General features: G+C 47.4%; 2 protein-coding genes and 1 long non-coding RNA gene across 7 annotated transcripts; 2 read left to right on the plus strand and 1 right to left on the minus strand.

Annotated features, from left to right (window-relative positions):
- Positions 1–9: 9 nt before the first annotated feature.
- On the plus strand, positions 10–7,408 carry LOC135823549 (uncharacterized). The gene is made up of 6 exons (XM_065336392.1): positions 10–459; positions 2,064–2,411; positions 3,468–3,566; positions 5,121–5,147; positions 6,566–6,843; positions 7,379–7,408. The coding sequence occupies exons 1-6, from the start codon at positions 333–335 to the stop codon at positions 7,406–7,408; spliced, it is 909 nt and encodes a 302-aa protein (XP_065192464.1). The 5' UTR covers positions 10–332.
- Positions 7,409–10,023: 2,615 nt separating this feature from the next.
- Positions 10,024–17,811, plus strand: LOC135823376 (uncharacterized). Of its 3 annotated transcripts, none has more exons than XR_010554686.1 (3): positions 10,024–10,368; positions 15,459–15,578; positions 16,803–17,811. It is a non-coding gene; the product is annotated as an uncharacterized LOC135823376 (long non-coding RNA). The 3 variants fall into 3 exon arrangements; XR_010554684.1 differs by lacking the exon at positions 10,024–10,368 and adding an exon at positions 11,246–11,591; XR_010554685.1 differs by lacking the exon at positions 10,024–10,368 and adding an exon at positions 14,885–14,959.
- Positions 17,812–17,996: 185 nt separating this feature from the next.
- On the minus strand, positions 17,997–25,281 carry LOC135823375 (uncharacterized). Of its 3 annotated transcripts, none has more exons than XM_065336229.1 (7): positions 24,994–25,281; positions 23,436–23,609; positions 21,495–21,686; positions 20,569–21,302; positions 19,859–20,195; positions 19,456–19,656; positions 17,997–19,080 (listed from the first exon to the last, which is right to left on the minus strand). In XM_065336229.1, exons 2-7 carry the CDS (start codon positions 23,560–23,562, stop codon positions 18,710–18,712), a joined length of 1,962 nt encoding a protein of 653 aa, XP_065192301.1. In that variant the 5' UTR covers positions 23,563–23,609; positions 24,994–25,281; the 3' UTR covers positions 17,997–18,709. The 3 variants fall into 3 exon arrangements, with proteins under 3 accessions (XP_065192301.1, XP_065192300.1, XP_065192302.1); XM_065336228.1 differs by lacking the exon at positions 24,994–25,281 and adding an exon at positions 23,816–23,987; XM_065336230.1 differs by lacking the exons at positions 19,456–19,656; positions 24,994–25,281 and adding an exon at positions 23,816–23,991 and having other exon boundaries at positions 17,997–19,047; positions 20,021–20,195.
- Positions 25,282–27,764: the final 2,483 nt, after the last annotated feature.

The raw sequence follows: 27,764 nt of genomic DNA on the forward strand, positions 1-27,764 counted from the left end.
CTATACATTATAGTGACGGTCGCACACGTACAGTTCGACCGCACCCGCATGCCAGAGGACTGTATTTCAAGATCGAAAGCTCTCGCAACTCATCCGGTCGATATGTGTGCTCGGCTGAAAACAAGTTCAACAAAAACCCGGTTGTGGTTGTCCACCGAGTCGATATACTACACGCACCTGTTTTCACTGGTACAAAGGAGAATGTGACGGTCGAAGTGGGTCAACCTCTAGAAGTTCAATGCATAGTTACCAGTCTGCCATCTATAACCTCAATTACAGTCGAGTTTCCGGATGGGTCACATACTTCAGTTCCGGCTACACCATTTAATCAAATGCAAAAAGCAGCGAGAATTTTGAGAGCGGCCCATGCTTCTGTCCTAAATGAAGGATATTTCAAGTGCATTGCTAGTAATGGCATTGGAAATCCAGTTGTGAAGGTCATTCGCGTCGCTATTACCAGTGAGTATTATCACCTGCTGTCTGTCTGTCTGTCTGTCTGTCTGTCTGTCTGTCTGTCTGTCTGTCTGTCTGTCTGTCTGTCTGTCTGTCGGTCTGTCTGTATGCTTCTATGTCTGTCTGTCTGTCTGTCTGTCTGTCTGTCTGTCTGTCTGTCTGTCTGTCTGTCTGTCTGTCTGTCTGTCTGTCTGTCTGCCTGCCTGCCTGCCTGTCTGTCTTTCTGTCTGTCTGTCTGTCTGTTTGTCTGTCTGTCTGTCTGTCTGTCTGTCTGTCGGTTTGTCTGGGAAGCTGACTGGCTGGCTGCATGTCACACCAAGCGAGGGCTTTCTTCTCCAAAAGATAACAAACCAGCAAGGTCCCAGTAGAAATAGGTCAACTACAACAGTATATAGCCGAACTGCACAACAGGAGCTAGACTTGATAGTTGATACTGACGAATTTAGCGTTTCCTCAAGTCTATTATATTCATGGACTTCTTCAGAATGATGTTGGGAACAGAGGAGAACATGGTTAATATAGCAGGAGACTCCGAGAGGACATATGCCAATAGTACGATGAAATTGCTACAACTACGTCCTCTGGAAACCAAAAATTCGTGAGTTTTCTATTCCTATTCTACTAATCTTATTGTTTGGAGTTTCCCATCTATCACAGACTTCAAAGACAAATCGTTGCAACAGTTACCCTACAGTAACTCAATATCATCAATTCCTGATGTGCCCATTCATGCTCCACAATGGACCTTATGCCATTTGTACAGATCCACGAAATCCCGTAGAATCCCGTAGACCCGGTAGGGTGTTGAAAGTGCAGGACCCTATTGTGTGTTCTGCTATTTCCACTAAGAAATGGGGCCTGAAGGCATTTCATACGAAACCCTTTTCTGACAAAGATCTAGCGAGTCATTAGTTCTAACCAAAGTGAAGAAGCTGAAAAAGCGATTGTTGGCCATTGAATTATGACGCAAAAAAGGTCAAATGCACATGCATAGCACACAATGAACACCCTACCGGGTCTACGGGATTCTACGGTATTTCGTGGATCTGTACAAATGGCATAAGGTCGATTCTTGCCTCATTGGCTCCACACAATCGCATAATCCCCTTGAAACTGTGCATTATCCCATACATACAGCAAGTGGATGATATGAGGCTGGCACCCAAATCCCCCCCCCCCCCCCAATACACACACACACACACACACCGATAGAGTGCGCCTGAAGCTATAGTCTGATAAACATAAAACATGTGCATGTATGTGGATACTTAGCACTCCCGTACTCTCTTTACTTACTAGTATCCGGTAGAGATCTGCCAAGTTTATGTAGTTTCCAGATGAAAGGAGGTCTAACTATGCTTGTGTACTGCTTGGGTCTTGGTTTATGCATTCACTAAACCTGTGTCTGCCGGGCCATGTACCAAGTGGAATCGTGTGCTGACCGGACAAATATCCATGCAACAAAGTGCTGTGGATCAAACGTGCATCCCTGCATGGCTTAAACGGAATCCCGGCACATCAGGACAGTCTCCGCTGCACCAAGGACATCCGGTTAAGGCAGGTTTTTTACTGTATTCGGCATGTACTGTGTGTAATGCGTGTTGTTGCAGATGCTACTGTACCTGTAGTGAACTCCACCATAGCTCAGCCATCATTTGCCACTGGAAGCCTTGAAGCCCCTGCTGGAAAAGTGAGGCCTGGAGACACTGTGTATAAGGTCAGACGCGGGCACCCTGTTGGAAAATCAAACCCCGGAGATACCGTGGATGTGGTCAGATCTGTTGGAAAAGTCAGGCCTGGAGACAATGTGTATAAGGTCAGACCTGGACGCCCTGTTGGAAAAGTCAGCCCCGGAGATACTGTGCATGCGGTCAGACTCAGACGCCCTGTTCATCCAGCTAACTCGAAAAGAACACCAATGCTGTCTGTTCCTCAGCCAGATTTCAATTCATCCGAAGGTAAACGGTCTTGAGCATACAAACAGATGTCAACTATCAATGATTAATGATAATACCTGTGTGCTTGTAGCTTCCTAAGTATCATCGTTGCCTTTTCCTAATGCTGGGGAAGTGCAGAATCCTTATAAAGTATCGGCACTGGTTCGGATGTAGAGCGCTGTGGTAATGGGAATGTCCACACAAATTCATTTCTTGTCAGACGAAGCTGAAAGAATTCTCACGACTTGTGCAAACAAAACTTAGAAATTTCGACTTTGGCGGTATTAGTCATGAAGTTGGTTGTTCCAACGAGGAATGGCTCCTCGTGTTCTCCGGATGGCAGTCGTGAGCCAGTCAAGTGTCAAGTTCGGCAAGACGTGTGTGTTCCTCGTTGGAACAACTAACTTCACGACTTCTACAAACAAATCATACTAACAGTGGTCCAGATAGGAGAGGGGGCACATGGATATGAGTTATCAGCAACTGTCGACCATGGTAACTACAGTCCTGCTCAATGAAATCCAGTCTCGTCACTCAAGTTTGGGCCTTGCACCATTTTGCAGCCCAGTGTTTTCAGGTCCAGAACTGCACGTACTTGAGTGACGGAACTGGATTTCATTGAGCAGTACTTTAGATATTTTATGCATGTTTTTAGTTAGAAAGTGCTATAAGTATGGACCAAACTGAGAGAGCACTGAGGCATTCAGCGAACTGCTATCTAGCTCCAATATATTTCAATTGCACAAACCAACAGGTGTCCAATTTGAAAGGCTACTGGATAAAGAAGACCAAACCAGGGAAGGTGAGCACACCATTGATGAATACAGGCTCACAGCAAAGAGTGCCTGATAATACGTACACAGAATTACACAGAATTATAGATGATCTGACAAGATATCAGCACGTTGTCAATATCATCTGGGTACTAGTAATCGACACTTCTACACCCTCTTTACTGATCCAGTAGAGATCAGCCCACCATATATGGTCGCCAGATCAAAGGTCACCATTATTGTGCTTATGTACTGCTACAGTCTTACAATATGAGTATCTGGCATGTTTTGTGTGCTATTTCAGACGCTACAGTCCTCGTATTCAACACCACTGATGATGCAGCTAATAATGGAAACACACCAATGCAGGATGATCCTTGGTTTCAGTTCAGTGCATCAAAAGGTATGTGAGTGGTCTTGTGTATGCTCAGGTCAGTTACCAACTAACAATGATGATAACAGCTCCTTCGACAGTGTATGCACTGACACAGTCCACGCCAGCTTTCTAGAGCTAAATGTTCTGATAATATTTCTCCATTTACCAGTACTTGAGATATGTTCATCAGGTTTTAAGGGAGTTGAAGCAGGAAGTCTGAAGGAAAATTGGCTGCCATCACCTAGACTCAAGCCAGGGACCCTAGCATATAGCCTGAGGTTCTCTACCACTTAACTACGGTAAAGTCATCATCCACGCAGCGATTGTGCAATATTCTCTTCAGATTTCGGTGCAATGGAACTCCGGTAATTGCGCGAAACATCTAAGTTAGAGTACAGTTAAACCTGTCTTTACCGGACCGGATGCTCCTGGTACAGCGGAACCTATCCTTATACGAGACGATTCCTCTTGATAGGGGAGGCATGTGTGCCCCACAACACTAGTATGCAGGTTAAATTGATCAGTATGACGTCATCTTCGTTTCTAACCAAGTCAATACGGCGAACTTGGTTAGAACCAAAGATGACGTCATGACGATCAATTTAGCATGCATAGTATTGTGGCCCACGCATTCCTCTATTAAGAGGAGTTCTCTCGTCTCCGGATAGGTTCCACTGCACCAGGGGTCCGCAAAAGACAGGTTTTACTGCACTTTAACTTAGATGCTTTGAGCCAGTTCCACAATACGCGAAACTTACTTGCATGAAACACGAAATGAACTTTCGTGTGAAGTTTCGTGAGATTGCGAGTTCATCGTATGCTGCCAGTAAAAATTGGACTTGGTGTTTGACATCCGTTCCACTGTCCATGTTGGGCGGTATTCCACTTGCTTAGGCAAGTTTTCTTTGGCAGACCGTCCTTACATGAAAAATTGTGCGGTTGCGACAGGACTCCGCTTGATCCAGGTGAACTCAGGGTGTACTGTACTCTAACTGCAAGAAACTCAGCGTGCCTTGCACGCGAGGTAGGGCGACATTGATACAAACCAGAAAAGTGCTCAACCAGGGTGATGTTGAGCTATCATGAAACCCCTCAGTTGTCAGCACTTGCATCTAGGTTTGTGAAGATACTGATACTGGGGAGACGAGAGGGCGGGACAAAGGGCCCATAGATCATGAGAAAGAGAGTGCTAAACTGTGCGGGATATGGACCAACGCACGATGAATACTTTCCGCGAAAGCCAGCCTCCGGCGTCTAGCAACAAGAGCGATTCAGCAATAAGATGGCATGGACGAAACTAGTCACAAGAGGGAGTAATAAAAGGGAAGCCTAAAAATACCCATCTCACAGTTTATAGCACTTTTTGTTATGCTTGTGACCAAGGACAAAATTAATAATAATTACTACACTTATAAGTTGCAAATGGGAAAAAGTCTGTAGAAAAATTGACTGCAGCCACCAGGACTCGAACTAGGGACTCTCGCTTATGGCCAGCAATGCTCTAACAAAATTACAACACTTACAATTACAATTGCACTTACAATTACAGCACTATCGTGTTTTTGTTTTGTTTTGTTCTAGGATCTGGTGAATCTCCTAAGAAACCAGGTAAGATACCCGGAACACTGCTGCTCTGCTGTACACCAGCATCACAGGTATTGGATACGTCCAGAGTTCTCATAACACACACACACACACACACACACACACACACACACACACACACACTTGTACTTGGTGCTCACTGCCAAAACTGGTCACGTGGGTCTCCTCGGGAGAGGGGAGAGAGACTCAAAAGGAATCTTTCACACACACACACACACATGCACACACACACACACACACACACACACACACACACACACACACACACACACACACACACACACACACACACACACACACCATGTACCATGTACAGTCCGTATCGCCTATAAGGTTGGTGGCTATAGTAATATACCAGATATAGTGATCAATTTCTCAAGTTCATTTTCATTTGCAGTATCGGTCATAGTATATCGCTTATAGTGATAAAATGATCAAAATCAAACACCTACACCAAGGTTCAACTCAAGGTTCAACTCGAGTGACAGGACTGCACCCAAAAAAAGTCAAACAGGCTAGTAAGTTGTACCCTGCAGGCACGGTGACCAGGTGACTGGTGTATGCAGAAGCACGTGACCGCTTGTTCAACCATGTTCGATTGGGAATAAAGGAGGAACGCTACATCGCAGCCTTTTCGGACCAAAACCAGTCGACTCAGCGTCCAAAAGACTACAACATATGGGCCAATCGCCGTCAACCGTGCTTTTATAAAACGACATGGCGCTTTTAGTGACATTTTGCATGCAAATCCCCATCTAGTAGGGCGCAGTCACCCAGTTTTGGTGGAAGTCCGCGAGTTCGATTGCGATTAAAGTAGGAAGGGAGCGTCTCAGCATCCTCGGACCACGACCATTCGACTCAGCACCCCGAAGACTACAACTGGTGAAAATTTGATTTTAGCCTTAACTTCCCCTTTAACAACATTGCTTGTCTACAACATGACTGGCACGCATGTACTTGAGGCAGCCACATCCTACCATAACGGGCAGGTTCTGTTATGCGAAGTGGGTTATTTCCCGTTTTTAGTAAATTGCAATGTGGAGATAGAAAGGTGGACAGGGAAAAGATGCAGGATGAATTCTATGCCTCTTTTCTTCCTCCATTATTGTAGTAACATAATATAACCCTCACCCAGGACCCAATCGACCATTACACTGTCAGCGTAGCAATGCAGGACTATTTCATTCAAGAGGATAAAGTAAACAATTGGAGCAATAGCATAGCTTCATTTTGGAGTTAACGTTATAATAATTATTACTACATTTAAAAAATACATGTATGCCCTCTCATTCATAGGTTGATAGCTTCTACTGGTGGGTAAGCAGATGGAGTTTCCTGCTGGGTACATTTCCTATGATGTGTGAACGATCAGCGTTCTGAGTGCATAGCAAGGATGGATGTTTTGCGCATTGTGCTTCCAGATCACGGAGCAACATTCGCTGTCATTGGAGGAGTGTTGGGCGGATTGATTCTTATTTGCGCCGTGCTCGTGGCTTACCATCAACGCTCCCGGCGGTACCCTGACGTGGAGATTCGGCCAGAGCGACCGTCGTATGGGGCTGCAAAGTCGAGCGGGCCGGTGAAGGCGAATCCTTTCAGTACAAAGTTGATGCCGGTTCCTTCCCTGGAGTCGTGTACCGAAATTCCTAACCAGCCTGGCCTTCTATTTGGTGTGAACGGCATCTTCATGTCTCCAGATGTACGCACTAGTATCAGTGAATACCCATATTGAGTCTGGTCAAGGCAGGTCGGATCAAGGCAGGCTGAAAAGCACTTACTGTTACCAGTGTGGAGTGTTGGATACATGCAACGCGCCAACATGTTTGGCTCGGCGCATAAACACCGCCGCTCAGATTGGGCACGTAATACAACTCTCCGCCGGCATTTTTTCAATAAGGGTTTCTCAAATCGGTTCACATAGTCACGCATATTTTCCCATACTTTTCTTCTGTTTTCTTTGCCAAATTCTCGCCAGCAATCCCAGTCGAGCTTTACCTTTCCTGTGAAGAGTACTGCCCATACTATAGCCTACATAAGCGAATACGTGGGCCGGGCCAGTGTGTTCGACACTTGCTTCGCTGAGGCGGCTATGGAAATTCAAATAATTATTGAAGTAATAACATTTTCTTCTTTGCGGGGTCTGCATTGTGACCCGCAAAAAAATGCTCAACTCTGCCCGAAATATTGATGGCAACCCGTACTGTTGGGATATGTTTGAATTCTATCTACTGTAGATATTCGCTTCACACTACCTGATGGCATAATGCATACTAGTACATGTTCGCCGCACAATGGCTGCGTAATATGCTTGCTTCCCCGCATATTTATATACAGGTACATGTCATGCAAATAAGTTGTGTGATGTCTGTTACTGACTGGCAAGATCTACTTGTACAAATATGAGTTATGAGTAAACTGTCTTCACTCAGATGCCTGCCAGCCGCCAGTTGCCAGCAAGAGCACGGGCATAACTCCCCGTCTAGGAGTGCTGCCATTGCTGAGCCACCGTGCTCGCAGCGGAGACTTCTGTGTGTGTTATGGATGTGTATATGTGTGTATGGTGTGTGTGTGTGTATGTGTGTGTGTGCGCGCGCGCGCACGCGTGTGTGTGGACCACAAAGGCAGCTTGGGTTTGTGCATCTGGCCGTACAGTCAAACAACTTTAGATGAACACCAAGGAACTGATGATGTTCGCAATATCATTCTTCTTACTGTATATCAGCGCCTTTAAAGCCATGGCCTTATATTCGAAACACCGCTGCTTTCCTACATAATTTAGATGCAAAATGACTCACCCACTACGCCATGCCATAAAAGTCAAAATCCACACAGAAATTTCAATCTAAATCTACTTCACCCGTCCTGCTGGGCTGTGAGTGTGCTAGCATGGTGCTTACTCCTTCATTTTTGCAAAACATACTTCGAATATCATTTTCATTTATGAAGCCCATGGCTTTATAACTGAGACTGGCTTTATAATCGAATATACCGCCAAGGCTTTAAAGGTGCGAACATACGGTATCCATAATTATTATACCCAGCGAATACACCGCTATTTATCCAATGGAGTTGTGAGTACTACTGTACTACTGTACTACTTGTAGCTTTTATGAAGGTAAACCTTTACCATATCAGAGACTTTTTAGAGTGCGCAACCAAAGGTTGTATACAAGTCGGCGGTATCTCAGCCCATGGTAGAGATTGGCTTTAGGTCATCTGTTAGTCAGTCTTTCGGGGCCATTTGATAAGATAAAAAATCACGGATCGCGTGAGACTCGGCTGGAAGCCGAGCTTTTCGCATCCGCACGAACGCCGCCACCCTCTTGGATCAAGGCGCAGATGCAGCCTCTAAAGCGATAGTCCAAGTTACAGAATAATTGGTGGTACGTGTAGATCTTTCATAGTCGCAGCTCTGGGTCATTTACTCTCGGCTTTGGCATCCGCGAGTGTGAAGGTTGACGACCCCCAAACCTGATTATTCTCTTGCAAAGCATTTCTGAGAAACAGGACTCCGAGTGCCATCAAAAACTGTTCACAATGCTGGCACCTTCAACAACTACAATGCACTTGTAGTTTCATGCCCGCATTTTGGGACAACCATCGTAGATTCCGCTAGGACCCACAATAGAGTCAGGTGTGGAATCGGGGTTACACGAGGAGTGAAGGCGAAGAACGTGACAGTACGTTCTTTCACTCCTGGGAATGTATGGAAAACTGGAGCGATTTGGGGTCCAAGCACACTGTCGCATTCGAAGCCGAAGCTCCGAAGTGCAAAAAGAGTTACCGTATTTGCCCCATTAAAATGTACAGTACGTTTATTTTTTCAAAGTTGATCAGACCTGTACTACTATAGGAGACTGTTTTTTTGTTTTTTGTTTTTTTACTAAGGCCACAGCTTCCAATCATGACATGCAAAGCAGCGTTGCAGCATCGCAGGCATGAATCGTGGACGTGGTGACGGGGTCTGATGTGCTCCACCGACCTAGGGTCTCGGCTTCACTGCACAGCAAACGCGTCGAAAGAAAACGGGTACATGTACTAGTATTGGAGACGTGTACTTTTATTGTTTCTGGGAAGATTGATTGCCTGGGTTAGGTGGCAAACAACTCGTGATAATGATGCTGTTAGGCTGTAAATACACCCAACCATGGTAAGAATCAGTGAACAGAGACACAAAGATGATGAATGGGTAAGAAAAACGAAGTAAGGTGGACCCTGGTATCTGTACCCCACTAATGCCCATCACATCATTCCGGCATGTACTATTATTAGAGACGTGTCCTTTTATATTTTCGATCCACATCCAACATGTACTACAATTGGGGACGTACTACTAGTAATGGAGACGTGTACGTTTAATGGGGAAAATACGGTACATGTACTTCGGCGGTATTAGTAGGTGGCGTTGGTTATGTCCTACGTGGAACGGGCGCTTCGTCAAAACTGCATCCGGCACGCCACGCGCGATTGTGACTCACCCTGCTACCTGGAGTCGCATGCACGAGGTGTTTATCGTGCTAGAAATGGAATGTGACTGTAATGTATCCATTGACATTGTGTTGTTTTAGCTCGGATAACACTACATAGTGCCGTGCTCTCGTAGCACAAACTTCGAATCAAGCTGAACTGATCAGGGGTGAATTCCCCGAAACACTGCGTGTCGAGCAGGGAATAGTGCTTTCTTGTAGGTTTGCCGGATGGAAGGTTAGCCATTCTCCTCCTGTGCTTCAGACGGAAGTAGTGAGTCAGCTCAGTCAAATTAGGGTATCACGTTTCGCAAGACGCGTGAGCTCCACACAACTTCGTCGACTGTTCCCGCCGAAGCTACTTTCCCAGTCTTTTAATTTTTTTGCTGTTGTAAAAAAAGAGGATGATTTTCGAGAGCACAACATTTCCCACATCCTGGATCGGCAAGTCGCCAAGGAAGCTCAAGAAGAGGATGCGACGAGAGTCCCTCTCACCGCCGCCGAAGCTCGGCAAGCCAGGAAAGCAGAGAAGAGTATACGCTGTCATTGCCGGCTAAAGGGTTTCAGGTCAATGCTGCAACCACCGGCTTCTCGTGGACCTAGGAAGTTTAAACGCCTGTCCAGTCACTGGTCTAGTGATTCCAAGCAGTCGTCCGGCAAGTACAGCAGTCTTTCTCGCCACCAGCTGTAGGCGTATTAACGGGAACCTCTTGTGTCCCTTGTGCGGCAAATCGCTTTCTCATAGAGGCAACAATGAGGTAAGTTTGAAACTTTCCTTGCTTCTTAGGCTGCAAGTGTTAGTTACCGGTATGCATCAATCACGGTCACTTTGCCACTGTACTGTGGTTTTCAGGTACCATTAGTGTGCTTTGATGGCAAATGACTGCCCCGTCTCAGAAGCAGCTGATTCAGTGATTGGCCGTGACCAGGGAGTCGTGAAGGCCCTTTCACCACTTGCTGTGCGGAGGGTTTCGACCCTGCCCGTTACAGTCGGCCGGGGAGGCAGGGCCAATTTATACCCGCTGGCATCTGGCATCGCTTGTAATTGTCTGGACGACACAGCACTGAGCACACAACTTCCATTTACCGGTACTGCCTGATTTTCGTTCTCTTTTTCTATTTTATTGGCCACTTTGTCCGCTTTATAGGCAGACTTAGCTCGAAAAGCAGTGAAATTGGCAGAACCATACAAACCTTATGGCAGACACTTCCTTGGATTCTGGTCCATTTCGTTATCCACATATCAACTACTACTAGCATGGCGGCCGACTCATTGACCCTGGGGTCGATCTGGGTCCGGAGGTCTACCACCCTCAGGAGCAGGCTTCACACTTCGGGCCTGGCCCTGGGCCACACGTTCCGACGCAGGGCGCTCCACGGTTACCATGGTTACATGTAGTCAGTACGACAGGAGCAGCAAAAGTTGCCAAAACCGATGCTACGGCACCAGGACGAGATAGATACCGTTGAAGAAGGCGATGGCTGCGTGCGTGCGTCCCAAGGCCAAGCACTCCCGATCCCGATCTCCCCACTGGGCCCCAGTCTCAGTAATCCAAGAGAGCACACCCATGCAGCGTCGGTAAATTATTTGGAACGATTGCGCTTAGTAGCTCACATAATCGTTGTGAAAAAAAAGAAAGTTTGTTTGGTCCTCAGAAAGCCCTGCCAATGCGGAGACGAACACGAAAGACGTTCTTGCGCTTGCTTTCGGAGGTTTCCTTCCCCGTAGTCGGCCTAGACATTTGTCCTTGCCGCAAAGTGAGTTTCGGTCGGATAATCCTGATCATAATTTTGGACCCTTCTCGAATCCACACCATCGTACATTTCGAAGTGGCTATCAGGAGAACTTTGTGAGGGCAATGTTCCTGGAAGAAAGCGATGTCCAACGTGAATGGTATGGCTGGTCACTCGGCGGTTAGAAACCTCAAGAGGCAAGGCTTCATGAGTATCACGGTCGTTCCAAACACAGCAGATACTGCTAGTAAGTAAGGCGTGTAATACTAAAATGACCCTTTCACTCAGAAAATGCAGACGTTTTCGAAGCCAATCTTTATACTGAAGGACACTAGTTCTCACTCGAAATATGAAACATATTGGTGGACCTCCAGGCAGTCAAGTGTCAGCTGGTACCTCTCTGACAGCAACTTGCATGCCATAGACCGATGCCACAATATGGAGAATCATATCGCAGAAATAGTCACAGCACTGTCGTCTCTGCCTCCTTGGCCACATCACTTCAAATCATTGGACCCATGAGCCAGAGGGTATCATCAGGGATGAAAAGATGGCTTCAATGGGGCTTCAATATATTGTTTTTAAAATGGAAACGAATAGTCGGCGGCGAGACAAAAAGCATTACAAAATGCTTTGAATAGAATCAATGTAGTTATCACTACTCTTACTTATCCTATCAGCGATGTAATGCATCTGACGACAATCACAATAACACGTTACTGGATGCGCTAAACCTTCCTATCCTAAACATGATGTATGTATGTAAGTATGTAAGTATGTGTGTGTGTGTGTGTGTGTGTGTGTGTGTGTGTGTGTGTGTGTGTGTGTGTGTGTGTGTGTGTGTGTGTGTGTGTGTGTGTGTGTGTGTGGAATCGTATGCCTTACAAAGGTGTAAGCTTGTTGGCGACCGGACTGCCAAGAGTCATTTGTCTCAATGCACTATAACCGAGTCTCAGTTTGCGGATGACGCCCCGTTGTACACCCATCCAGTAACGGACATGGATGCTGCTGCCGCTTTGTTCGTGACCGTCGCTACCCAGTTCGGCCTCACGGTCAGTTTTGGTAAAACGAAGTGCATGGTCATCAATGCTGATTCCCCTCCGACCGGATGCTTGACGTTGGCAGATGGCGACATCGAAATCGTGAACGAGTTTACATACCTCGGTAGCTGTGTTACTAATGATGGCCAGTTGTCTGTTGAGGTTTCTTCCCGTCTTGCCAAGGCCTCCCGGTCTTTTGGTGCCTTGCGTTCTGCTGTCTTCGGAAACCACCACATCTCTGTGCGTACTAAGACTGATGTTTACTCTGCAGTCGTCCTCTCAACGTTACTTTATGGCTGTGAGTCATGGGCTGTCAAGGCAACCGACACCTGCCGTCTGTCAGTGTTCCACAACCGCTGTGCTCGGTTTATCCTGGACGTCAGCAAGTCAGAACAATGGAATGAGCATCTCTCCAATGCCGTCATCTTGGAGCGGGCTGGTTTGCGATCAGTGGTGGAGATGCTGAGGACGCGCCGTCTTCGCTGGTTGGGGCATGTCGGACGCATGTCGGACGGCAGAATACCGAAGTGCGTATTGTTTGGTAAGCTCAAGAAGACGCGCCCTCACCACGGGCCACGCAAGCGTTGGCGTAACAACGTCTCGATTGACCTAGAGGAACGCCACATCAGTGACTGGTACAGCCTAGCCGAGGACCGTCGTGCGTGGAGACTGGCCTGCAACACCATCCAGCCGCCTAAACCTGTGTCTCGGGATTTCAGGTGCCACTGCGGCCGAGATTTTCGCCTAATTTTTGCGTGCGTGTGTGTGTGTGTGTGTGTGTGTGTGTGTGTGTGCGACGATTATGGTCGCACACGTCTTTCTTCTCTTTCTCATTCTTCTAGCTCTTCTTTCATTCTCCTGGGTGGTTACCAACAGCCAGTGTATGCTGGAGTATGTCATGTGGCGTATGTGTGTAAAAAATGGAAAAATGAAAAAAATAGGGATTCACTGGCCAGAAAAAGCCACTTCAATCAGCTGTGTGGTGGATACCAGGCTAAAATTAGTGGCGGTCAATTCATAAGCCTTGCAAGCTGTTGAATGGTGTAATCCTAGCACAAGTTGCTATATCTAACATAGCTGTCCGTATCATCGCTTCCGCGATGGGCAGGTCTGAGGTCTGAGGTGTGTGTGCACAGGTGATGACTGCAAATTATTCCATTAAAGGCGTTGGTTGAAAATGCCTTTAAAATGAAGAATCTTTGCTTTGAATAACTCCCTCGTTCTTTTCTGGTCTGCTCCAGATACAGACGGTATAATAACGAGAGAGCTTAGAAGCTCAGGGCCCTACGCTAAGCCTGTTTGCCTAGCTGATCATGCATGTTATTAGAACTGATGGAAATGCTTTTTCCATTGATTGCCTACATCATTGTATTGCAAAAAAGTTTCAATTAGTTTGAATATGAGTTAGGCAAAAGTAATTGCAGAATAATGACCTAGGCAAAAAAAGCATAGGGATGTTATACATTTTTCATTTCTCCTATTGTTTTTTAAGACATAACCTGGGATTCGAATCCGCACTGTCGCCCTACATGCATTCCCCCGATACACTTCGCATACATACTCATTCTTCCGAGATGCTTCACGTTATGATCTTGCATTTGGAAGCCCTATTTGAATATTGTGGCCAGCTGTCTTTGATGGTACGGGGCAGGTACGGGATAGCGCCAGGCATGCAGACGGCACAAACACACAAACACGGAATTAGAGCTGTGTGGACCCTGGCTAGCGCCAGACATTACTAAAGTAACGTCTTTTGCATAGGTACGGGAATCAGCACCTAATCCTGTCCCTCCAGGAATCCGCGATTCCGTGGCTGCGGTAAAATCCGCGAAATTCCGCGGAATTCATGTTTTTTAAATATCCAGCGGAATTCACAGTTTTCACCGCAGAATCGTGAAAAATCACGGTTTGGGAGCAATGCGAGCACGCGCTTCATATTCATGCACAGTGCAGTGTCCTGTCGCTATTTTGTTGCATTCAAACTGTACCAGTTTTCTTCGTTACTGTATTGTCTATTGAGCCTATCGTGTGTTTTCGACCACTAAATTTTTTATTGATACTTGTACATAGCATATAGCCATGTCTTTTCGCCGGTGCAGCGCCGCAGAAATACCGCAGTATTGCCGCAGAATTCACGCTATCCGCCGCATAATGTAGCGATTTGTGCCGCAGAATTTCAACTTTCTGTCCGCGGATTCCTGGAGGGACGGCTAAACCTGTGAATAAGCCAGACTGCTATGTCATAATATGCAACATTGTCCAACTAAAAACTGTACAACAGTCAAGTGAATTGAGTGGCCGATATGCTGGTGTCACGGTCCTATGCGCGTGCTAGTAGAGTATCTAGGCCTGCTGCTCTAGGATCTGGAGCTGAACCACAAAGTCAACATGAAAAACGGAAAAACACATCTATCAGTGGTAATCATTGTCTGTTCTGGTGAATATTTAAAACACATTCACTGCTGTGATTTCGCACTTTTATATTTGCCCCATGATGCAGTCATTTACGCTTTGCACTGCCATCATTCACAACTTTTAGATTTGCGCCATGATGCAGCCATTTACACTTTGCTTTGTGAGTACAAGTATATAAACCAATAATGATCCAGATTACTAATTACTGTTCTCTGATGATCGCTTAGTGCGTGAAACTCGGAGTTAAAACACTTTCTCTGTCCTCGTATTGTTTAAAACACATTCTGTTAAATGGAAACCAGGAAAAAGGCCGGGCACAAGTTACGTGGTGGACTCTAACGCATACCTTGTGCCCTACCATTTTCCTTGTTTCCATTCAATCTTTGTTCTGGCGATTATTGATGAAATCTGAACTGTACTAGTATGATGCTGTTTGCTTCTGGGACGTCTGAAGCATTACCAGTTGCTGATTAAAGTCACTGACGTAAGCCTTCGGGTGACTAGCCATGAGTTGCCAGCAAGTAGTCGTCATACTGATCTGAGGCTCGATTTCCCTGGCATGCTACATTATGTTGTGCTCAGCAAGATACAAGAGACTTCTCTATTGCCTGCTTTGCGGATGACGCATTTTTGGATTTTTATCTTCCTCTCCTGCACAGGTCTTTTTGGATGAAATCTGACATGCTGGTTATGATTCATTGTCACGTGGCCGTTCAGCAGTGATGTCATGGAGGAAGGCACTGAGCAACTCGGCATTATTGTGCATCCTCTTGGCCAAGGTGAGTGTAGTTCTGGCGCCGCACATTACTCACAGTAGGAGGTGGTCAGATAACACATGACAGAAATTTGGCATGATCAATTGGTGTGCTCAGGAGTTGCCTCACATGAACAAAAAAATAGAGAGTGAGTGAGAGTCAGGAAGTGAGAGTGAGGAAGTGAGACTGGGGAAGTGAGAGTGAGACTGAGCGTGAGAGCGAGAGTGAGTGAAAGAGAGAGAAAGAAGTAGAGAGAGAGGGAGACAGAAGAAGGGGATGTGTTGAGCATAATGGGGGAAATGCATTATTGATGAGCTATTACGAGTGGTCACGGTAAAGCTGGCATGTGGCTTATCTTGTAAACTTATGAGCTAGCAGCGTTATAGGCAATATGTTCCATTGAGCCCAACATTGGTCAGATAATCATAATTATTGTACCAATCTCAATCATCTTGCATTTACATGTATCTCCTTAGGCAAAGTGATGTACCTGAAGCAAGTCTTCTATAGAATGGAAACGCTTTTTTGCGCAACGTGGCATTGGAAGCAAATCCTTGTGTTTGGATGGCAACTATTCTAGATACCCAGCATGCCACGCATGAGCAGTTAGTGTGAGAAAATGACAGTCACTGCAGAGTTCTACTTCAAAGTAGCCGACTTCCTAGTAATTTTAACTGTAATGCACCCTACACTGTACTTGTCACGTACATGTATAGCTTTTACACTCTGTTGCATTACAAAATAATGTATAGCACATTAGGGTGATAGACACTGATAGTACGTTCCACCTTTTGGTAGGATTCATCGAGTCCGGAACAAAGCCACAGTGCGTGCTCGACTGTTTTCCACGTGCCCTTGTCTCAATGGATCGGTGTAAGACGGTAGCCGTCCTGCCCCTGCTCATAGTCTGGCAGCCATGCCCGAAGACAGCGCTCATTGTGCATGTCTAGTCGGTGTGGACGTGGTGCTCAACAGCTGTCAGTGCACAGCCTGTATTTGCAGTGAGACCTGACGTTTCTGCCCTTGGCGCGGGAATCTGACTGATGGTTTCTGGCACAGGTCAACAGCAATTGACACTGCCCTTCTAGCGTCGTGTGACTTCGTCGCCAGTTCGCTGACAAGTCTCAAACAGACATTGTGAACGACTTTGTGTAGTTCTGTGACCTGTCTTGATCTGCCTGTCTAGCCCTATATCACACCTGCTGATATGTATGCTGCTTGGGTTCTGTGCTCGGCGTGTTTTTTTAGGACGCGACCACAGTGGCGACACGTCGTCTAGGGCTCAGCACCCCCTCCCTATCCCTGTCAATAATACAACTCGATAGGTGTCAGCTACTGACAGGCCAGAACTCATCTCAGCACCCGATGGACAGTGGAGTGGAGCCGCCTGGGATGTTTACTACTACAATGTGATCTGGTGAGAATCTCCTTCCCATCTGGCTCTCAACATCGGCTATAATCATATTGGAACCACGATGAGAATCATGTACACGTAGGCACTCACGACTATGATGCATGCAAAGAACAAGAAATCACAGCAATATCCTAATCATACATGTACAGTGTACAACACCATCCGATACTGGTACAGAAACGTGCCTATGCAAGCATTGCTGGAGAGATTGCCCAACAAACAGAACATGCAGAAATCTTGACCAGAACACAATGGAACATGTTCTCTTCACTGCCATGCCATGCCTCCCAGTCTACACAAAATAACTTATATATAGCAATGAATGTAACAGACTACGGTGATAATGAGAAATCAAGATGCTGGCAAGGTTGAAGCAGCACATGGTGTGTAATTTCTACAACTCACAGGTCTAGATCACAATTCTATTATTCCCCTCAAAATTCTGAAGACAATGACCGGTCCCTGCCTGGAGGAGGACTAGACCATAGCCTAGTGATAGAGGATCGCTGACCATAAGCGAGTGTCCCTGGTTGAGTCAATTTTTCTTCAGACTTTTCGCTTTTTAATTCCCTGAAATTTATGGACACTTTTCTCCTCCTTGCAATTCTTACAATTATTTTTGAATCCTGCATCCATGATCAGGAGGTACCGCAAGTAAAAAGTTTGTTTTGGCCTTTTCAATGATTTCAATAACACTAACTACAGTGTACATCACAATCACAATGTGCGTATCGTGCTGGTTATTAGTCTAGATTGCATTTACACAAACATTTTAGGTGGCGTGCATAGAAAACGGTTGTGCGAGAGTGTGATCTGCATGCCAATACTTATAGTTATATGCCATGAAAGGGGAACCAGAAATGTCGAGGACAGAATGAAATCAGAACATTCGACTCTCCAATCCAGCCATGCAAACCTCACAAGAGTCAATAATAATGATGAGTCCTTCACCAGTCTGAACTTTCAGGATCAGACAAGCACTTCAACCAACAGTAGCACCCTACCCTCACAAACATCTCACGATCACATGTATTTCGACACTCCATGTTCTTTTTCTCAGGATGATTTTGACGATGAGACTAGGAAAGGATAAATCATTATAAAACTTGTACAATTTGACCTAAATCTGAAAAAGGGTAAAGCAGAAAAAGGTGCAAAAGCTCTGTATGACGTGGACCGGATAAGCAGGTTCATTGCCTTAGAAGTGGTGTATATAACGGTGACAATACCATCGGTGAAAGTAGAAGCTATTATTATTCTTTGAAGGGCTATAGGCGAATGGGATGTGGGTCAATGATGGGGTTGCTCAATGGGTTGGGTACTCATTTCAGATGAGATAAGTGGACAAGACACTTCCATTTCACAGGTTTCTTTGGCGTTTTCTGGATAAATTCGAAAAGGGGATTCTAGGTTTTTAACTTCTCTTGAAGGAGACACAACACGCCGCACACATGCTCACCGCAATCAACAAAGCATGCTCTGTAGGGAACAGGCTCTATAGGGAAAGACAGCGCTACCTCGCACGCACACAAACGCGTACACAACCCACATACACACACACATGCACAGCATTGTCTCGACCGCATACACACTAATTGAAAAAAAAAGAACACGTGCTCTTGTAGTTCTGGTACGACTATTCGGAGCAGGGATTTCAAGTTTCTGTAACCATCAGCGAGACGACAGGAGCAGTCTAACGGATTACTAGTATCCGGTAAGTGTAGATGAGTTCGGGAACAGGCTAGTACTCAGAGGTCAACTCCTCCACGACTGAGCAGTAACCCTTCTCAGCACAGCCACCGATGCAGAACAGGCGAGTGCCAAGGCTGACCAGGCAGGCCGCCGAGCGTGGAACATTCAGCGACGGCAGCTCGTCCGCTTCTTGTCCGCCGCCGGTGAATCGCACGGTGGCCGCGTACCCAGTGCGCTTCATCATCGGCTTGCGATACAGTCCGCCGACAAGCAGCAGGCTAGAGCCGGTCGACATAGCAGCAGGCGCCAGCTCTTTCACACTCGAGACGGTGATCCAGCCGCCCATCAGATTTTTCAGAGGCAGGCACTCCACAGTTTGCATCGTGTCAAATCCCATCAGCTTGGATCCAGTGCCACCGGCTGCAGCAGCGGAGCAAACACGAGAGCACAAAATCCACGTAAGTAATCGGTAACACCCAGCTAATCACAAGCAATGCCTTCACTGAAAGACCTATGTGCCGACCACAGCTGAGCCCAGTATTGACTCAATACTGCATACAATGCACTTTTGTTGGCCAATGTTGCCCTATTGCTGCAAATATATGCGAAATCAAACAGAACTACCAGCCATGGTAACAAGGGCCACTAATACTGAGACAGCTCAATACCAGCTCTGACAGAGCATAAACTGTAGTGCAGAAACACTAGCTGCCATACCGAATACAACACCTATGGACTGATTGCATGGTGGATGAACAAGATAGCAGTCAATCCGCAACAGTATACTGTACTCACCAACAGTGTAGAGGCAGTCATTCGCGTGGAGCAGGCGTGCCGCATGGCGTCGATTCCTCATGGCTGGCCAGCCGTGATTCCATGTCATCGAGGCGACTGAGAAGGACTTGACCGAGCTGCAGCTGCCGGTCTCGTCCTTCATGTCACCACCCGCCAGGATTATATGCTCACCAACCATACAGGGCGCACAAGACGTCTCACCTAAGTAAAAAAAAGCATCAAGTGAGAAAGGAGAAAATATGTTCAACGTAAGAAGGAGCAGAATGAAGCAAATACACTATAGTCTCCTTCCAAAATACGCAAGGTTCCTCATCACGAGAACCCTACACCAAAAGTGAAAGAGACACAACGTAATCGGGCACACTTTTTAATCTCACATCAGACAGCTAGCCCAGTTACTTACCACCGATTGTGGCACTCAAGAAGATCCACTGCTTCGTGGATACATCTAGGCGCCAGATCGAATCGCCTCCTTCCTGAGCTGTCACCATGTACATGCGATTTTCGTGAGAGAACAGGCCAGTTGGGTACACGGCATCGGGCGGTGATGGGACATTGACGTTCACAAATCTTTTCTCCTTCTCGTTCAAAACGTACAGGGAAATTTCTGGCAGTGGCGTTGGGCTATGCGAACGAAGCTCGGTGCCGACAATGGTGTCCGCGACGTACAGGCGACCAACATGCTCGGTTGCCGCACACAGGTTCATGCTGTTTCCGGGAAGGCTCGGCTGTTCCACCCACTGCAGTTCATGCAAGAAAAATGGCCAAAAAGACATTGTTAAAGGTCAATGCTGACAAATCTACAACATGCAAAGATTCCAAAGCAGGAATCCATTGTAGCAATTCATTTACCCACAGCCCAAATGTCCACTTTACTATCAATACTGTTCCCATTTTCAGGCCAGGGCTATCTTCAGAAACTTAAACCAAAGCTTAAATTGGCATTTACAAGCACACTCATATACATCTATTGTAGCCCAGACTCTCTTTGAGTGTTGGGCAACAAACGGAGACAATATTGCAGCTGTGCGCATATACAGACAGGGTTTTACAATATTAACTCATCTAATGGAATGCACACCACACGACTCGTCTGTTTCTTGCTTTCCTTACCTTCATCAGCTTCTTTGCCCGGGCTTTAGCCCACCAGGGACCGGATGTTGGGACGGCGGAATCTTTCTTCTTGCGCTGCTCCTCATCCGACACACTCTTGAGTTTCTTCTCCAGTTCCGTCGGGAGTGGTGTGGCGGGGGCGGTGGTATTCAAGAACATGGCCGCGGTTGTGGCAATATCTCTGTTCGACACGGAGCAGTTTTCACTGTATGTGGGATTGAAGCACTGGTGGTTATCAATAGGAGGTGAGATCGGCCGAAAGGTGCACTCTACTGGCCGGGACCCGAAACTGTCGGCAGGGTCCATGATTAGATCCTCAGATAGCCGGACATAGTCGTCATTCAGCTTGTCGACCTTGGATCGCAGGCGCAGGTTCTCCAGCTCCTTCTCGGCCCGCTCGCGTTTAACGACGGCCAGCTCAGCTTCGAGTGTCCGCACTTTGTCCTCAGCCGCAGAGTTGGCATGATGGGCAGCAACTTCCTCGCTGAAGGCTTTCACTTGAGCATTCTCGTATCTCAGACTCTGGACCTCCTCTTTGAGCTTACGGATCTCTCGCGCTCGCTCCTGCTTCAGGCTATCCATTTGATTGCGGAGCTTTTGCAATTCCTCTGTCAACGAAACAATCTTTTCATCCTTTCGGTCATTTTCCTCTTCCCGCAGTTTAAGGCTCAACTGGATTTCAGACGGGATATGATTGGCCTTCCGCTTGTCGCTCAAGCTTGAGTCGCCGGGCGCTACACAGATAGAACAGGCAGAAAGAGAATGGGGGAAACAGTAAGAAAAGTGCTCCAGATACTCGGAAGACCACATAGAAACTCGGAAGACCACATAGAAATGCAGATGCACAAGCCAAGAGGTGACTGCAAGCACACGAGTACCGTCATGAACCATCCGAGCGTATGCATCATACCCAGTACTTCACTTACACTGCGTCGCAGCTGGTCGCTTAGCACTGCGGAGAAGCTCGGGACGGGGCGAATCTCCCGTTTGTGATACTGAAATATGCCTCTCGGTGAAACCAGATGGACAGGCAAACTCCGTGGCGGAGCTCTCATCGTCAGAGTCTGGAAACTGGGGCAATTTCATTTGAAGGCCGCCAGGACTTGAACCATGGAATCCTAAAGCAAACAAACAAAATCAAACAAAACAGGGATGAGTGCACAATTTACTGACCAGGCCAACCCTGTGAAGCAGTACTCCATGACAGATTTACGCAGTACACAGATCTGAGCAATCGATCGAAGTCACACTCATAATGTGCGTCTCAGCAGACAACCACTATCAAGTTCAAACAGAAGGCTACAGACTTCGGGCGAAAATCTAACTGGACGCCAGCAGCGATCCTGGCAGACCTGCGCCTCAAGCAGCCACCACTGGGCCTTTCAAATCCATTTCTCATGTCCCGATAAGCACTGGGGATGAGCAGCCCCAGCCAGCAATGACTGTTCGAAGCAGTGCACCACAGCAACAGTAGCTGCACCCACATCGCGCCCCCATCCAGGGGCTCTAGCATTCAGCTGTGATAGCGGCCTACTTTCACTAGCACTCAGCATACCAATTCCACTTCTGGCTGAGTGCATATCTCCCCGTATCTACGCTGGCTGAGCACCACTCCTACCCACGGGCAATTGCAATCAGACAACTTGACTTAAACTGCAACATGAAGGCAGGCAACAGCTAAGAAACATGGCACGTTGACTACCGCACAAGCGCAGGAGCTCATAGACAGAGGTTGCAGTGCACCTTTTTTATGCCAGGCAGCACAGGAAATTGCTCCATTTCATATGCACACCAGTTCAGGCAGCGTGGACTGTCTTTGGATGCTCACACAGTTTGCAGACATGTCCACACAGCTGTCCTGCACAACAGCCAGCAGCAGCCCAAGTGCTACAGGGGCTGACACTGGTGGACAGATTCATGCACAGGACACCATGCAGGATATGATGTCGGCCAGAACGTCCACAGCTGCATGGCCACATTGCAGCATGGCACAACCCAGGAAGGATCAGCCTACCGGAACCTATGCTGCCAACACACCAGACTCTTGCTGGACACAACGCTAGGGCTGCTTGAACTTGAAGGACGAACAGTGATCCTACCCACCCAGCAAGGACACCAGTAGGCAGTACCCTGGATGTGCATTAGTACATTCCGTGACACTGAGAGGCAGGCCAGGACACCCCCAGCCGAACACTTTGCGCCCCAGTCTGCAGTGCAATGCTTGCCATCTTCCGTACAAATGCTTGCCATCTTCCGTACAGAGCCAAGGGCCATGAAGGCACTGAATGGTAGATCTAAGATGTCCCATGATGCATCCTCAGTCCCAGGGATCCTATTGACTGCACGTATTTTATTACTTCGAAGTATTATTATCATTATCAGTGAGATTGCCAACAGCAGCAACAACAACTGATCAAGCAACACTGTTGTATTCAGCAGCAGCATAGAAAGTGATCAAGAACGGACAGGTAATTACTGGACCACAGCCCCGAAATACGATCCTACTCAAGCCTTCTAACACCTTGTCCACAAGCACCTCACACACTCCACCGGATCGCTGAACCCCCATTCAAACATTCGAAAAGGATAAGTGCGTCCCTAGGCTAATGTCACGATGGGCACGCCTGACGCGCTCTGGTGCGCCTTCTACCAGCCCTGCGCCAACGTCATCAGCTGAGCGATCAGCTGGTCTCCAGGTCAGGCCCAACCCCATACACGCGAAAATTAATTTTACAACAGAGGATCAAACATCGGAACAAGACCAGAGGTCACAACAACGCCAACGGGTTGGACATTGCCAGAGTAAGGACAAACAAAAGTGGAAACAGGGCCGCATGCATCAATAAATCCATTCGCACCGATCTTACCTGAACTATGTAGAGCTGGAGAAGCATTCGCAGAGGGCGACTTGTTGTGACTTTGTTGCAGGCGAATCGTTTGATTTGAAGTTGAACTAATGTTAGTAAGATGCGTGACACTAAGAGTTTGGAGCATCTTGATGCTTTCTTTTCCGTCAAGTAGCCGGCAGGACAAAACAATTACTGCAGAGGAGAAGAAAACGGAATAACAAGAACAAATTCAATGGGTTGTGAAGAGATGCTGCTGTAGGGTTCCGTATCCTGGCTACCCCAGCAGTTTACTTTGACGGGGAATAGGCACATAATTATTATGCCGAGTACTACATGCACTCGGGAAAGCAGATGCCAAGCAAAATGAAAACGACAGCCACGCGCTACAATAATTGTACCTGGTGCAGAGGATGAACGAGCGAAAACCACTGTCGCTGGCCACGACAACGGCATTGCATGAGAAACGAGGTGAGCTAAACACTTTGCTTCGCGAAACTTTCGAGATGCACACGGTCGACCACACATCACCCCTGTCTATAACTCCGAATGAAACCAATACTATTCGTTTCGAGATGACAACGTTACTGAAGTCTATTGACTCCGAACCTAAAGATAAACGGATATCTCACGATCGGATCACGCACGACAGTATCGCTGACTAGAATGCTCAAGAAAGACTTGACATCATAAGCATTAGCATCATCAGCACTGCACTGCACCGAACCCACGTCAAGGACAAGTCGATAGGACTCGGATCGAGCCAAAAGCAAAAGCAATCACTTGAATCAGTGGAGAGATCAGCGCTTGTGCAACGATCGCGCAATAATCACGTGTTTGACTACACACACATAATATTATCATCACACTGAGTCATACACAGCGAGCCAGGGCCAGGGCAGGGGAGATCCACGACGGACAGGACGATCAAGGACAAGGCGTCAGCTCCGGGGTTCCACGTCGAATCCGATTGTAGCTGGGAAAAATACCGGTGCACTTCGAGTCGTGCATTGCACGGGGAAGCCCCACAAAGCAGGCAATGCCAATCAGCTGATCACTCGTATCTCTATGCGCTCCACTGACTTGTCAGGCCGGGAGCCAGGCTTCGCTGTACACATGGTACAAGTGGCAGGCAATGCAGCCTGGCTGTGTAGGCAGCTGCAGTGGTGAGAGGCCGGTCTAGCGAAGTGCATTATGGACCATAATGCCAGTACAGTGGAGACTGCATGCAGTACATGTACAATCATAGCCATTCAACATTTTTACAGTCGCACAATTTTTTTAAATTGAACACGACGCGCGCGAGGCGCGGCCATGGCCAAGGAAGGAAGACGACGTAACAGATGCTCTTCGAACAACCATTGCCAAGCAGGCTGGCAGCTGACAGGTACCCAGATCACAACAGAGGTGAACGAACGAACAGCGGGCACCACACCTTGCCTGGCAGTTGAATAGTCTGCGCCTGGGCTCAAACGTACCTCTAGAGACGAGCATCATAATTATTTATACGAACCCTGTTCGAAATACGCCAATCTAAGTCGATCATTGTATAGAATTATAACTCCCTACTCTTTCTTACCTTATCAACGACGAACGGCTCTTGACTCAAACTTGGTTCCGCTGTTGCGAAGACTATGACAACTTCTTGCGGAGGATTTGGCAAGCGCGCACACCACGACTTCTGCACTATAGACAAGTAAAGAATATTGCGAAATACGGAGCTACTCGTTGCTGACTGGTAGTAGAATGCAGCTAAAAGCGAAGGAAAGTGCAGCGAAATGGTTTGGTTGGGTGCACTGCTAGGGCAAAAGGGGAGCGATGAAGATGTCGTTCCCGTGCGGGGGTTGCAAGCAACTGAACGTTGACGTGAAGGAGAAGAGCTGTTTTCATGCTCCAAACCGGTTTGCTGCTGACAGCTTTTCTCGCACGTGACCTCGATCTGATTGGCCAGCTAGAACAGTGTCACCGATCCTAGGCTACGGCCAACAAGGCTGGCAGCATGCAGCACTGCCAGCAGCTCTCTGGCTCGGCGGCCAACGAACGATAGCAGTGCATGCAGTCTGTATGCCTGCAGGCGATGATCGGGATACAACACCACGGCCAAGTCAGTGTATCTACCATGTGCCAGCACTGGCAGGTTTTGCGCCTCTGCTGAGCAGCACACACAGGCCGTTGTTGCTTGTTCTGCGCATCCTGCTAATGCACTAGTTACAGTGACTTGTTTTCTTGTGCTTCACTAGATACATCCCCAGGCTAATGTCGGAAGAGACATAATGTCATTGCATGCTGGAGACTAGCCAGTCGACTGCGCACTACAATCTACACGAATCTTGTGGATGGGGTGCCAGCTCTAGTACTACTACTAGTACTACTACTACTAGTACTAATAGTAATAGTTCCGCACAGAGCAGTGGATGCAACGGGTTCACTTCCCTAGGCCCTCACTCTCGGCGACGAACAACAACTCGTCTCACTCTGACCTCTGAGGCCAATGCCCGCCATGTCTAGTGCACACTGCACTGCAGGCTGGTACTACCAGCCTGCAGTCCAGTGGTAGGGTTAGATTCCGTGACGTGAAGACTCGGAAATCTGCCAAGCGCTCCTGCTGGAAAGTGTCACTTTTGCTTCAACCTGCATGCACATGTTTCTGACCTGCCCTTGGCCTGTAAAAAGAGTCCACGCTGCCCTGTGCATGCCGTGTAGATCTACCAAGGCTAGTGTACGGAGTCCGAGCAGTGAGATGCTGCCAAAGCGCAGAGATCGCTAGAAACGATCTTAAAAAATTCTGTGTGACTGTGATGACAACTCCCTACCCTTGGCTGTGCGGCCAACCAGTACCTGCGACTGGTGACAGGGTTTGAAGAAAGCCCCCAGTCACTGGGAGTGGGATTCTTGGCACACGCGCCAGGCAGTGTCTCGGTAAAGTAAAGTAATTGCTTTGACTTCTGCCCACTTATACTGCACTAGACGTCTTGACTTGCGACTTGGGTAGTTTTTTTTTCACGTGCTGTGTTGGGCACGCACCATGCATAGTGTTTGTCCAATGATTATGTCGGGAGTGCAACAGCAACCTTGGCATTGGCAGCGGTACATGTACTATCATACTGGAATGTTCAATGCCTCTGCTAACTGCTAACTGCTCAGCCTAGCGCCTAGGCAATCATTCTGATTATAATAATTATTGAGAAACATTCAGAAGCGAACACAATCGTTAGTGACTTTGGCAACAGTCAGTAAAAGCACGGATTTCCATCGTTGCACGGTCTGCAGTGACTGCATGGTACTGAGTACGTGGTGTGGGTTCCCCGAAGACAGCAACATTGTAGTACAGTCATGTACTCTGTTGTGGTGTTGGAACTGACGTTACGTAACTAATTTACTTGTGCAGCCGTAACTGCATGCATGCGGTGCACTGATCTGACCTCTGAAAGTCTGATTATTCTGATCGACGGACTGTGAACCATCCCGCATCAGCTGATCGCCAGCTACGAGCTGGACCGCAAAAACTGCATTGAGTACGGGGACCTGCAGTGTGTATGTGTGTGTGTGTGTGTGTGTGTGTGTGTGTGTGTATGTGTGTGTGTGTGTGTATGTGTGTGTGTGTGTGTGTGTGTGTACGTACGTGTGTGTGTACATGTATGTGTGTGTGTGTGTGTGTGTGTCAGTGCATATTCGCGTATGTTTTAGAAGCTTCGCTGGCGTTGTTCTCCCTTCTTTTTCTTGTGACTACTGTCACCGATAGTACCTGTGTTTACGGGCTAAATCGCTCTTTTCTTGCGCCGGCACATCCCATGGCACTTCAGCAGTGCTGAATGCTGGTCGTTGTGGGGCTTCACCGCACCGCACGGTAGGACCGGCTAAAGAGGACGCTTGGCGAGATAAACACTGGCATTGGGTCAGTGGGTGGATGGGTGATCGCAGCGAGCCAACCCAGAACACAGTGACTGACCGTGTATCTCGTCTCTCTGCTAAAACTGTAAAAGAACCAGGGCCGCATTCGCCTCCTGCTGGCAGTCGACGTTGTGCAACACTGGCCGCCATTTTGGGCTTCATCGGAAGCTCGTTGGCCGAAGAGGCCGACGGACCGATACGGGACACTTGTAAAGCATGATGTCTTGATGATGGCTAGAGTACAGACAACTAGTGCACTTTGCGAGTGGTCCTGATCTGCTATTTATGGAGTCTCTAGCTGTTTTTCTTGGTGAACTGTCACGGAGGCCACTGACCAGAATACTATCATAATTGAACACTATTACCGTAATACATGTACGTCATGTACACGTGTATCCACCATGAAAGATTTTCGAGACAAATGAAAGGTCTACATGTAGGTAAGTTAGCTGATCATTG

Source organism: Sycon ciliatum, chromosome 8, assembly GCF_964019385.1.
Source record: "Sycon ciliatum chromosome 8, ocSycCili1.1, whole genome shotgun sequence".
Taxonomy (NCBI): domain Eukaryota; kingdom Metazoa; phylum Porifera; class Calcarea; order Leucosolenida; family Sycettidae; genus Sycon; species Sycon ciliatum.

What these genes read in the sequence shown, in the direction of transcription:
- LOC135823549 (XM_065336392.1), top strand. Translation starts at nt 333, where the DNA reads ATGCAAAAAGCAGCGAGAATTTTGAGAGCGGCCCATGCTTCTGTCCTA. An exon ending in CATTCGCGTCGCTATTACCA is followed by an intron (nt 460 to 2,063) that starts GTGAGTATTATC and finishes GTGTTGTTGCAG; the next exon opens with ATGCTACTGTACCTGTAGTG. An exon ending in GCATCTTCATGTCTCCAGAT is followed by an intron (nt 6,844 to 7,378) that starts GTACGCACTAGT and finishes TATCTACTGTAG; the next exon opens with ATATTCGCTTCACACTACCT.
- LOC135823375 (XM_065336228.1), bottom strand. Translation starts at nt 23,942, where the DNA reads ATGTGTGGTCGACCGTGTGCATCTCGAAAGTTTCGCGAAGCAAAGTGT. An exon ending in GCGACCAGCTGCGACGCAGT is followed by an intron (nt 21,303 to 21,494) that starts GTAAGTGAAGTA and finishes CTATCTGTGTAG; the next exon opens with CGCCCGGCGACTCAAGCTTG. An exon ending in CTTGAGTGCCACAATCGGTG is followed by an intron (nt 19,657 to 19,858) that starts GTAAGTAACTGG and finishes TTTTTTACTTAG; the next exon opens with GTGAGACGTCTTGTGCGCCC.